Source organism: Mesoplodon mirus (genome assembly GCF_964341445.2).
Source record: "Mesoplodon mirus genome assembly, chromosome: 3".
NCBI lineage: Eukaryota > Metazoa > Chordata > Mammalia > Artiodactyla > Ziphiidae > Mesoplodon > Mesoplodon mirus.
Window position 1 is genome coordinate 162,987,610 of NC_138978.1, and position 12,207 is coordinate 162,999,816.

The 12,207-nt window shown below is 41.8% G+C and overlaps 1 protein-coding gene across 7 annotated transcripts in view; it reads right to left on the minus strand.

The window, feature by feature from the left end:
* Window positions 1-12,207, minus strand: part of AXDND1 (axonemal dynein light chain domain containing 1) — a 76,808-nt gene that overhangs the window by 1,530 nt on the left and 63,071 nt on the right. For 3 of the 7 annotated variants that reach the window (XM_082616079.1, XM_082616081.1, XM_082616078.1), the window contains 4 exons: window positions 10,835-10,951; window positions 9,226-9,330; window positions 3,333-3,415; window positions 1,405-2,469 (listed from right to left, as the gene is read on the minus strand). In XM_082616079.1, coding sequence (XP_082472205.1) covers window positions 2,136-2,469; window positions 3,333-3,415; window positions 9,226-9,330; window positions 10,835-10,951 — 639 coding nt within the window. In that variant the 3' untranslated portion in view covers window positions 1,405-2,135. Of the gene's footprint in view, window positions 1-1,399; window positions 2,470-3,332; window positions 3,416-9,225; window positions 9,331-10,834; window positions 10,952-12,207 lie in introns of those variants that run through there. The other 4 variants (XM_082616080.1, XM_082616083.1, XM_082616082.1 and 1 more) reach the window with 4 other exon arrangements.

The window sequence follows — 12,207 nt, forward strand, 5'->3', positions numbered from 1 at the left end:
CCACCCCTGGGATGGGTGCAGGAGGACTTCCGCTGTCAAGCCTGCTCTCGCTGGCTGCTCCATGACACCAAGGTTCTCACCTGGAATCCTTCCCACTGGCTGCTGCCACCTTCATCCCACATTTGACGGTCACCTTGTTCACACCCTGTCTTGTCCCCATTCCTAATCATAAGCCTCACTTTGATCAGAGACTAAGCCATATTCATCTTTGTAAACTCCCCTCTCGATTCCTTTCTTCATTAATAACTCAGAACACAGTGATTTGCTAATTGTTAAAAATGACGTAAAACAAAAATAAATGTCTTCCTACACTATCCAAATCTCTTTACTCAGCATTCACAAGGCTCCTACCTTTGCCATATGATTTTCCATTCCTTCACTGCACAACTATCAGGACAGAAGTGATCTCCCTGCACTAACTCATATAAATATGACCCAGTATATGCCATATGCATGTCAGATTGCTCCAGGGGTGTCTGTATTTTTTAAAGGAGCTGCCTGCTAATTCTAAGAAATGTCTAACTTGTGGGTTTTTCAGAGAAATGTTCAGGTCACCGCATGGCATGGGGACTGTCTTGCTTAGCAGCCAGTTCCCCTAAGCTTTGCAAGGCTTCTCATCCTCTACTTTTGAGCCCCTGGCAATGACTTTGATGAGGGCGTGGAGGAGGGGAAGAGTGGCAGTAACCTAACCTTGTGTAGGTTATTGTTTGCAGGTTGGGGCCTAACTGTATATCGTTATCCTCCACCTAAAATTATTAAAACCTTTTAATTCTGGATTTAAACTAATCCCCAAGACTTTTATGGAAATGAACAAAACTAAAGTGACTCATTCTATGTTGAGGTAACCGCCCCAGTTTAACACATAGACCTTTTGTGTGGTTTGCATACAGTATTTAGTTTTCTGTAAACTGGAAAAAGTCTAGTTTCCAGATTATCAGGATAAAATTACACCACAATAGGAGAAGATACAATTTTTTTTTTAATTCATGAAAACCCCCTCACACATATTCAGACCTAAAGCTAAAGGATTTTCACACCTGTAATGATCAACATTTTACCAGTTCAGAGTTAACAGAAGGGGAGAAAATGGGCTCACACTCCTCCTCCAACATTGACAGGATATACCATAGCTGGGCCAGAGACTGTGAGGGATTGACTAATTTACTGCGTTTGCTGGGGGGGCATAGGTAGAGACAGGGGTGACAGAGAAAACAGAAAGTAGATATCTGCCCAGTACTACCCCTGGCACCAGGACTTGTCCTAGGAACTGATACAGGTTGAAGATGAAAGCAAAAATCAAAAAACAGCCTTCAATACTGGGGATATTAAGAACTGTTTGAGGGCAGATTATAGATTAATTACAGATAAGAAAATGAAGAGTTAAATTCCTTTTCCTATAGAATAGAGAAGATTATTTTCATCATAGACAATCCACTAAGTACTACAGACTAAAGACAAAATTCCCCATAAACCTCCATCAACCAGAGACAATATATACCAATGTTTGCGCATATTTTGTTCTGGTCTTTCTTCTAGCTTTAAAATATTGTGTCATATCCTGTTTCCTGCATTTGATATTTTAACATAAGAATTTCTCATGTCATTACAAATTCCTTGCAACTACTATTTTAATGGTTGTATAATATTCAGGTATTTTAACGTTGCATAATTTATTTAATCTTTCTTCCATGATTGGAAAGGTAGGTTGTTTTCATTTTTTCTTCTTAGATACAATGATACACTGAACACCTTTGTGCATTAATTTTTGTTTCTGTATTTAGGATTATGTCCTTAGACTAGATTCTCAAGAGTGAAATTATTAAGTCAAAGTATATGTGTATTTTTAAGGCATATCCATACATACACTCAAATTATTTTCTGAAAGAGCTATATCTCTTTGTCCACCCACAAGTATTATTTGTAAAACTAATTACTTTGCCCCCTCCGGCCAGCATTGTATTCTTTGCTTTTAAAAAGCTTTGCCAGTTTTATAAGTAAAAATTGTATCTCATGTTAGTTTATTAGTTACCATTGTTAGTCATTTGGTTTTCCTTTTTGAGACTTGTCTGAACAAGATAATTATATAATTATATGTGTGCGCATTCCTAGGAGAAGTACAAACTAGTAGAGCACCACTAAAGATAGTGATACTCTTCTAAAATATTTATGAGCCAATCAGATTTTTGCTCATAAATACAACCTAAATAAGGCAAAATGAGAAAGCAATCGTCACCTTTCTTTGGAGATTTTGAGGCTCTTTCTACTGGCCTGATTTCTTCTTCTTCATCTTTTTCTTCTTCTCTTTCTCCTTCATTTTCTTCTTCTCCTTCAGATTCCTTCTCTTTATACTTCATCAGTATTTCCTCTAGTTCTTTCTCCAGTTCTTTATTTCTTATAAGGGTATAATGAAGTTTTTCATTCGCATCATCAAACTTCTCCTCTGCTTGTCTGGCTCTGCTTTCAACCTCTCTGATGTGGACAAAATCCAGAGAAACACAATAAAATGGAAAGGTTTGGAAAAGTGTCTTTCATATCTAGAAACTCATTATCCAAAAAAGGCAGTGGGATTAGAAGAATATATCTGAACAGTACAAATAAGGGAAGCAGCAGCATCAATGTTTAGCCAAGAATTGGGGGCCTAGGAGCTACTCTGGATGGTAATGTCGGAGTGCAGTCATGGTGTGATTTAAGAATACGATATATTTATCATTTCTTAGTGAAATCTGACTTTTGGGTATTTGGAATTCTCCATCAATAGCCAAGGAACCCCTTTTCAGTGGTTAATCTTGGCTTCTCTTTATTGATGTGATCCAACAAACAAATAAAATAGTGTCCCTTCTTTTCCAGCACCTTTAAAACCAGACCTTACAATCAAGAAAACCAGTCTGAAGTGTGTTTCTTAATTACTAGGGCACATGTTATATGTCTATATTCTCTTCTCATAGCATTCTTAGCTATTTAACTCTGTGGTCATTCCTACTATTTGGGTTATGTAACCTTCTTTCCTGCACACAATAGCTTCTCCCAGTTCCATTTATTTCTCTAGTTCATCTCTTAGAAACATACTGAGTTGGATCCCTCCTAACATTCTACTCCCACCCCAGATTTACACATACACACTTGACTTCCTCCATCTTCACTGTGGCTGAGGACAGATGTCCCTCCTGGAGCAGTGTAGTTCACTGCCTCTAGCAGATTTGAAGACACCCATCCCACTTGTAAGGAAAAAGGAAGCAGGAGAACCAAAGGTAAGCCAAGAGGCGTGCATTTCTCAGCTAGACCTCCTGGTCAGCAATCTTTGTCTTCTTACCATTTTGGTGTCTCATACTTACATTAACTTCTCCTGCATGCGTTCAATTATAGCCATTGCTTCAAGATACTTTGGGGCCAATGTACCTTCATTAGCTGATTCTCTCTGACAAAGAAAGTACGTACTATGAATGAACTGAGAGTCCCAAAGATAAATAGCCTCTTTCTTCAGTATGTTCTGGACCAAGCCTTCTTTTTCTACTATTCATGTTTATATAGCAGATGATTAAGCACACCCTTAATACCAAAGAAGAATAGGGATTTCCTGTGGCCAAATACCATACCAGCTTGCAAATTATTCACACTCTGGTGGACATAAATTTGTTTAGAGTTGTAAAGAAGAAGCAGGGAGAACAATATCAACAAAAAGAAGCAGGGAAAGAAGAAAAGGTTTAAAAAATAAAGAGAAGGGTAAACATGTTTCTTTAATTAAGTTAAAGATCAAGAAAATTAACTATATTTATCTTATTAATAATTTACTTCATTAAGCACATAACAAATTGCAAATTGCAAAATTTGATAAGATCTTTCAGTTCCTTAGGGAACTTCATAAATATCAAGGCAGAGAAAATATGAAAAAAACAAAACAAAACCTCTTTTACTTATTTTGACTCTATATTCCAGAAAACAAAATAAGAGGAAGATAAAAGAGAAAATTTAGAAGACAAAAACTATAAGCATATTTTGAAATGAATATTATGAGACATTTTCCTAGAACTGTGTACTTTTAAAAATCTCATTTATTCATGTTTCCCAAACAGAGGCAAGTAAAAGTTAAACCCCACCTTACAGATGGAAAGGGAGATCTAAGAGGATAGGCAGCCTACCATAATCACAGAATGATCTAGCGGGTTAAAGCAAAACCCTCATCTAGGCCTCTCCATCCTCAATCACATATTCCATGGCACTATGCTCGCTTCTTCTAAAAGCAAACCAGCGAAAAGAAACTGTATCAAACACTTTCACTTTTACTCTAGCTCTTTTACTCTCTTCTTATTTTCCCAGTCACATATTTTCCTCATTCTGTTTTGCTTCTCCTTTGGGCAGTTTGTTTGGGAAGTAAATGCTGTCATTGTTCAGCCTGGACCAGCAAATTGGGATGTGGCTGTGCCTATACAGCACACACTACTAATTTATTTGTTCTCTGAATCCAAAAGAAAGGCTTTCAGAACAGAGGCACCTGGAAATGCAGCTCCACACTTGATTTATATAGCTGCATGAAACAGGTTTAACTGTAGGTGGAAACCAAAGTAAATCAGGACTGTACTCTGCTAACTGTATCCATTTGAGCCTTCTGACTCTATTAATTCAACAGATAGATATTTAGTTACAATGTGCCAGGAAAACGTCCCTCTGTTTTGACACCAGCAAGTACAGATTAATGTTTTGTGGTCCATTTCAAACCCTTCAGCAGGAAATTCCCACAGTCCAAAATGCTGGACGTTGGGCTTCTAGAATTATGGCCTCCTCTATGTACGCCAGGTGACAACCTTCCCTGCATCACCCATGTACTGACACAGATGCCTCAAGGCTTATCACAGATACTGCCTTGGGCCCTCTTCTCATATTTTGAAGCTTCCTCTGGCTTTTATGCTCTTTTTCCTGCTGTATAATAGAGACACACGTGGGCCGCACGGCTCTTGGAAGCAATCGCATTAGACCTGTCTTATTCGTGCCAACCTGCTGTAGCTTTGAGCTAGTCTCTCTCTCTGACTCCAGTTATACCTTTGGCCTTTTTGGCTTGGTCTTCCTGAGGTTTGACTCTACTAATGGACTTTAGATTGGACTAATACCTCTGGCTTGAGCCTATCGCAGGGAGGATCTGGCTCTAGACCCAGTTCCTTTGAATCCAACACTCAGTACTGAACTCCTAGCCAGCCACAGTGCCCCTGTCACCTTTGGACATATTTTCTAGAACCACCAATTCCAAGGACTCTTCCCTGTTGCTGTTATAAGATGGGTAAGTTAGTTACTGCTCTTAATACCTATGCCTGGGGTACATGGTATTGTGGGAGGAAAACACAGGCTCCTAAGGGCCTCCTTCAGCTTGGTGAAAAAATACTGCTGATCCCCCAAGTCTGGCCCCTACTCTCCCTTCCAAAGGAGTTCATAGGTGGTCCAGCAAAATCTCCCATTTTCCTCATACTTACAACTCTTTACAGACAGCCAGGACCTATGGTTTGAAGAGAGGCCTAAAAGAGATGGTTTCTAACATCTTACTTGTTAAAGTAGCTGAGCTGTAGGCAAGCCAACTCACGCAGCCAGACGGCAGTGCTTAGGGTCCGCTGTAGCTCGGAGCACTTTGGGAGCCTCAGGGAGAGCCTGCTGAATTTAGTCACCCCATACCTCCACCATTCGGTTGCAATGTTAGAGCTCAGGCTGCTTCTGCTCCAGGGACAACTTTGGAAAGAGTCCAGTTCAGAGAGGGCCACAAGGGGTGCCCTGCAACAGGATCTCAGACCTGATTAAACTGGGCTGCACCTGAAGGCAGAGCGGCCTTTCACCAGGATGAGCAGAGGCAGTCAGTGCTGCTTACTGGGGTCACTTGATTTACCAGTGAATCAGGCAAGTGCCAAATTGGGTATTGCCTGAAACAGGCACAGCAAGCCAAGCCTTGTACATGGCTCCTGCTTTGAGTATGGTCTTCAGGAATTCCCACAAAGTCCTAATTTCCAGCTAATTGAGGAGAGTTTGGAATAATTGATAGTTCACCCCTTCTCCTCCTAGTTATGGTGGACACTAGGGCATCAGGTAACGATATGAATGAGGCCCTGGTTTAGCAGGCCAAGCAATTAGCCTGTCCAAGCCGGTGGTGACTTACCACCACTACTCCTGTTATCACTCATATTTCAACCCCCAGAAAATCCTGTGCTGGAGTCATTTGAAGGAGGAGATACGAGGAGCAACTGGAATTCTCCGTGCTCAGGTCCCTAGCCTCCCAGTGGAAACCCAGGACCCAGCTATTGCTTGGCGCTCTCCTGCTCTATAACTCAGCTCCCGGAGACAAGACAAGTTATACCTGAAAAACCACAAGGTTTCCGCTTCCCTATCCCTTCCTTCCTTTTCTCTTTCCTTCCCCAGTGTCAATCAAACATACTGCCTCTTGGGAGTTGTTTTCAGACCAGAAAGAGAGAGTGCCACTGCCCAGTAGGACTGGTGCCTTGGATCTGTATCCTTGTTAAATGGTTGCTTATGTTCTTAGGGCCAGAGGCTAAGTGTCTGTCAAAAAATAAATAAATTTTTTTTTTATTATTATTATTTTTACGCGGGCCTCTCACTGCTGTGGCCTCTCCCATTGCGGAGCACAGGCTCCGGATGCACAGGCCCAGCGGCCATGGCCCACGGGCCCAGCCGCTCTGCGGCATGTGGGATCTTCCCGGACCGGGGCACGAACCCGTGTCCCCTGCATCGGCAGGCGGACTCTCAACCACTGCGCCACCAGGGAAGCCCTGTTTTTAAATAAAGGAAAAACAAACACGCAAACAAAAGCAAAAGAAAATTTTACAGTGAAACTTTTGAAAATTTAAACTGCCCTCAGGGAGCCCCAATGTCTTTGTGAATGGAAGGAGCACAGAGCCAAGGCCCTTCCTGCCCCACGGAGCCTGCAGTGCAGTCCAAATCAAGATAGCACTTCCCCCAGCTCCACTTCCTGCCCCGAATCTATGACCTCACAAGCCAGGTCAAGCATTCTTCATTCTCTGGGTACCAACATCTCCAAAGATCAACCTTGTCTTCACTTGCCTAGCACAATTAGGGCCCCTCTGTTTGAGTACCTCGTGATCCCTTTCTACCTGTCCAGTGGTCCGGCCACCATCCCATAGGATGAATGTGATTCTTCTTTACCTCCAGGAACTTGCAATTACATCTGGATGGCATCTTAGTCTACTCCCCAGGCCTTATGGTCAATGAGAACCTGGACAGTTTGGTCTTCAGTGATCTATAGTAGAACATTAGCAACTTTTCAAAGCCTAGAGATAGACTTTCTGGGCCCCATCGTCCTCAGGTGAGCTAGCCACAGAGCACCACACTGTCCCAGATGGAATTCTGGCATCCTGGAGCAGAAGCCCCACACCACCAGAGACAAGCACCACACCCTCTGTTTTGCCCCAGGCTACAGATTCCTATTTTCCTGTCGGCTTCCTGACTCACTCTGGACCTGACCCTGATGCCTTGCCAGGATAGCATAGCAGGGTTTTCACCTCAGAGGAGCAAATCTGGGGCAGGAGGGCTTTGGGTGGGACTCCTGGGGGTTCTCAAATAGTAAAGTGCTACCCTTTACCTGCCTTTTTTTTTTTTTTTTTTTTTGCGGCACGCAGGCCTCTCACTGCTGTGGCCTCTCCCGCTGCGGAGCACAGGCTCCAGATGCGCAGGCTCAGCGGCCATGGCTCACGGGCCCAGCCGCTCCGCGGCATGTGGGATCTTCCCAGACCGGGGCACGAACCTGTGTCCCCTGCATCGGCAGGCGGACTGTCAACCACTGCACCACCAGGGAAGCCCCTACCTGCCTTTTTAAAAATATGTCTCATGACATTGCATTTGCATTGCTTACCCTTACCTCTTTGCCTCACCGTCTTAACGACTGACATATTAACATATAATTTAGAAACTTGTTGAAAAGGCATTACTTTGGGAGAATGTGATCGCAGCTGCCCCCCACCCCCATGTACCACTCTAACTCCAATTTTGCCAGCTCCTGCCTGACTCTCCACATGGTATCTCCCAGTTCTTCCTCCCAGAGTTGGAGCCTATTTCCTACAACCTCCCTGGACATACATCCCTGCAATCTGCTTCTACTTTGGACCATGCTGCCACTTTAGTGATCTAGCTGCCATCCACCAGGACCCTCACCACAGCTCCTCACCCCTACGTTCACCAGTGCCTATTCAGATGTGTCAGACACCTAGCAATGAAATGGTTCTTAATTTTGGGGTTGAGAAATTTGATGATGTCTATGGATTTCCGGCACATACCACCCTTCCCCAAGAAAATGCACAGTATGAAAACACACACAAAATGGTGCACACCATTTCAGGGGATTAGTGGGATGAAGCCCACCCAGAGACTCCTAAAGTCACGGCATCCTGTACAGAGAGATACCAATCTAGAGCTGACTTAAGTGTGAATGGTCTTAGAACATTTGTGAAGGAATTTTAAATCTGCTTTCCTACTGAGTTTCCATAGCTACTGTCTAAAGGTTTCCAATTTCCCAATAATTCTTGTGGTATCTTCTCATCAACAGCTATCAATAGAGTCTGCTGAATGAATATATTTAAAACTTGGTCAAATGTTGACCAAGACACTGTTAAGTTAAGGGATGAAATGCTGATTTTAAAATGAGGTTTAGGACTTCCCTGGTGGCACAGTGGTTAAGAATCCGCCTGCCAATGCAGGCGACACGGGTTCGAGCCCTGGTCCGAGAAGATCCCACATGCCGCAGAGCAACTAAGCCCGAGCATCACAGCTACTGAGCCTGTGCTCTAGGGCCCACGAGCCACAACTACTGAAGCCCGCGCACCTAGAACCCATGCTCTGCAATAAGAGAAGCCACTGCAATGAGAAGCCCACGCACCACAAGGAAGAGTAGGCCCTGCTCACCGCAACTAGAGAAAGTCTGCGAGCAGCAACGAAGACCCAACACAGCCAAAAATAAAATAATTAATTAATTAATTAAAAAAATAAAATCAAATAAAATGAGGTTTAAAGAAGAGAATGAAAAGTTTTGATAAAGCTAAGGTGAACAAACGAGTTTTTCCAAGGATGATGCTGGGAGAAAAAAATATCTGGAAAATATATTACTTAGGAGTTCCCTTGGAAGAGCTAAAAGTTATGTTACATCCATATCATTTTTACAAATGTTAAATTTCCTATTTTTTTTTCTCTAGTTTTGAATTTCCTAGTTGAGTTTCAGCTACGTACCCAAGAAGACAATACATCTGTTCCAAACAGAGGTTGGGAATGGACATTTTCGTCTACTCCAATGACTCGAGTGAGTTTTTCCTTCTCTGTAGATGTTGGAGGTTTCTAGGGCATAGAAATACCACGGACGTGTTAGTGAGCTGGTGTGTGACACAGTGGCCTGGCAAGTTGCCTGGCACCATGTCTGAAGCTTTAGTTTTCTATTTGCTTTAATCATTCAACAAGCATTTTTGAAGACTTACAGGAAACACTGTGGGAGAAATTAGTGGGGATGGGGAAGTGGGGACAAGGGGAGGTAACTGGAGAAAAACCAGGAGGATTTCTTCCAGACCTCAGGAACTCACAGAACAGTGGGAGAGATAAGCAATAAAATAATTATGGTCTACATGATTACTTTTAGCATAGAGGTGTGTTCCGAGAGCTATGTGCACCCAGAAAAGGGCCCTGCATTCTGTCTAGACACTAGGGGTATTTTTACAGAGAAAATGATATTTGAAAGCTGAATAGGAGTTTGTAAAATAGAGAGAAAAGGGCCTGAACTAAGGCCACAGAAGAAAGGAAGGAGGGGATTTAAAAGGTATGACAGATTTAGTGGCCAAAAAATAATGTTTTCTATTTATTTTGCCTTTTATATGCCAAGCACTGTACCAGAAGTAAAACAGAAAATGCTGGTGAAAAGAGGCTTCGGTGTTATATAATATTTTTGTTCTGTCGTACTGCATGTAGAGTGAGTAGAGGATCTATGTCACAGCCTGGGGTCATGCCAGCATTTAAACTATTCACAGAAGAAACACCCCAGGGAAGTAAGTTAAGACAAAATGGAGAGTGATCATGAGTTCTGAAAGCTAAAGACAATAGCAGTCCACCCAGGAATTAGCGAGGGCTCTTATGCCAGACTAAACTAGGTTTGAAGGCTGGTTCTGCCATTTATAGCTATATGATTTTCAGTAAGTCAGTCAACCTTTCTGAGCTTCGGTTTTCTTATCTGTAAAATGGGGGCAATAATATTTACCTTGAGGTGGTGTTGTATAGATAAGAGTTAACATGTGCAAAGCATATAGGTCATGGTAGGCACAACATTATGGGTAGTTACCATTGTATTTTCATTACTATTATTATTACAGATGCCCCAAGAAGGGTTGTTTTTACTACTAATGCCACAGCAGGGGTGGAGACAGGATAAGGAGGAGAGAGGTGTGGATGGCCTGGGGGGAGTGAGAAAAGGCAGCTCAGAATGGGAGCTGAAGAAGTGGAGACAAGGAGTTTAAACAACTATTTGAAAAATATGGCAATGAAGGGATAAAGAAACAGCATCAGGGTGAGAGGTAGATTGTGTAGCTAACAGTAGTATAGGTGAATGAGGCTAGTGAGAAATGGCTGAATTTAGAAAGGAAGAGGAACACCCTATCCTTGGAAAATAAAGAGATAAGTGTGTCTGCATGTATGATTAAACCTATATGAGGAAAGGAAAGAAGTTGAAGAGTTCACTCCAGATGCTCTATTTCTATTTTCAATGGTATATATATATATATATATATATATATATATATATATATATTCACTGACTCTTTAAAAATATAAAGGAAAAGGAAAAAAATACTAATCTTACCTCTTCTGCTTTCTCTTCTTCCTTTTCCTCCTCAAGTTTCTTATCCTCCATATTTTCTTCTTCATCCTCTTTAAGAAACTTGTCTGCTCCAGGCGTAGTTACTTCTTTTACAGTATCCTGTGAGACAAAACAATATTATATTATAGCTTAGTGGATATAAATATTTTAGCAGAATTCTAGTAATATTTCCATTCAAAAGTATTTAATGAGCATTAATTTTGCAACTGGGCACTGTGCTAGTGATAAGGATACAAAGGTTAATAATAATCCCTGCCCTTAAGCAGCTTACAATTCAGTGGACAAGAAAATGCTATGGCTACACATAGTCACAGAGTAGGAGCACTTAATCCAGATCTGGTACTGGGCAGGGGTGAAAGAGAGGGTTAATCAGGGAGGTTTCATGGAGGACATAATATCTGAGTTTCTTCTTGAAAGATGAGTGAGGAGAAAAAAGATGGCACAAGGGAGTTCCAGGCAGAGAATGTTATTTGTACATGATTGGCTCTGAGAACAAAAGCAGTTCAAGAGGACAGAAACTTAGAGGTAGATGGGCAGGGGCACAATCACAGAGGAAGGGCTAGAATATTATGCCAGGGATATTGGATTTTATCCTGAAGGCAGTGAGGTACCTATAAATCGATTGACCTGTTTTGCATTTAAAAACAATCACTCTAGCAACAGGCGAGTAGATTTAAAGAGGAGGAAGGAAGGGAAGGTGGGGTGATTAATTGATTGAATGGATATGGGATGGTTAGGGAAAGGAAGCATCTTGAATGTCACCTGGTATATACACTATATACCACTACATAGGCCACTGCATAGATGATAATGCCATTCACAGAGATAGTGAACAAAGTTGGATACGCAGGTTTGGGAACATAGATGAATTCAGATTAGGCTGTGTGAGTTTGAGGCACCACTAGGATAGCCAAGTGGAAATAAGTAAGTAGCTGAATCTGTGGATCTGAAGTTTAGATTGGAGGGATTTTGGCTAAAGGTAAAGATTTAACAGTTATCTACATTTAGTTAAAGCCAAGAAAATAAATTATATCGCCAAAGGAGAACTTGTGAAATGACTAGAGGATGAGGCCTTAGGACAGGAACCTAGTCACATAAAAGGTCAGGGAAGAAAGAAGAGCCTGCAAAGGAGGGTAAAAGTTGCCTCAGAAATGTGAGAGGGCCACCAGAAAAGCCAAAAGAGAAGAGAGAAGGAGTAAACAGTGTTGAATATATCAATGGAGTCTGCACAGATATTGACTGAAGACTGTCCTACAGAAGTTTATTGCAGCACTGTTTATAAAACAAAGCTAGATATAAGCTCAATGCCCACGATAGGAAAATGCACTTAAAAATTATGGTATAAACCATACAAG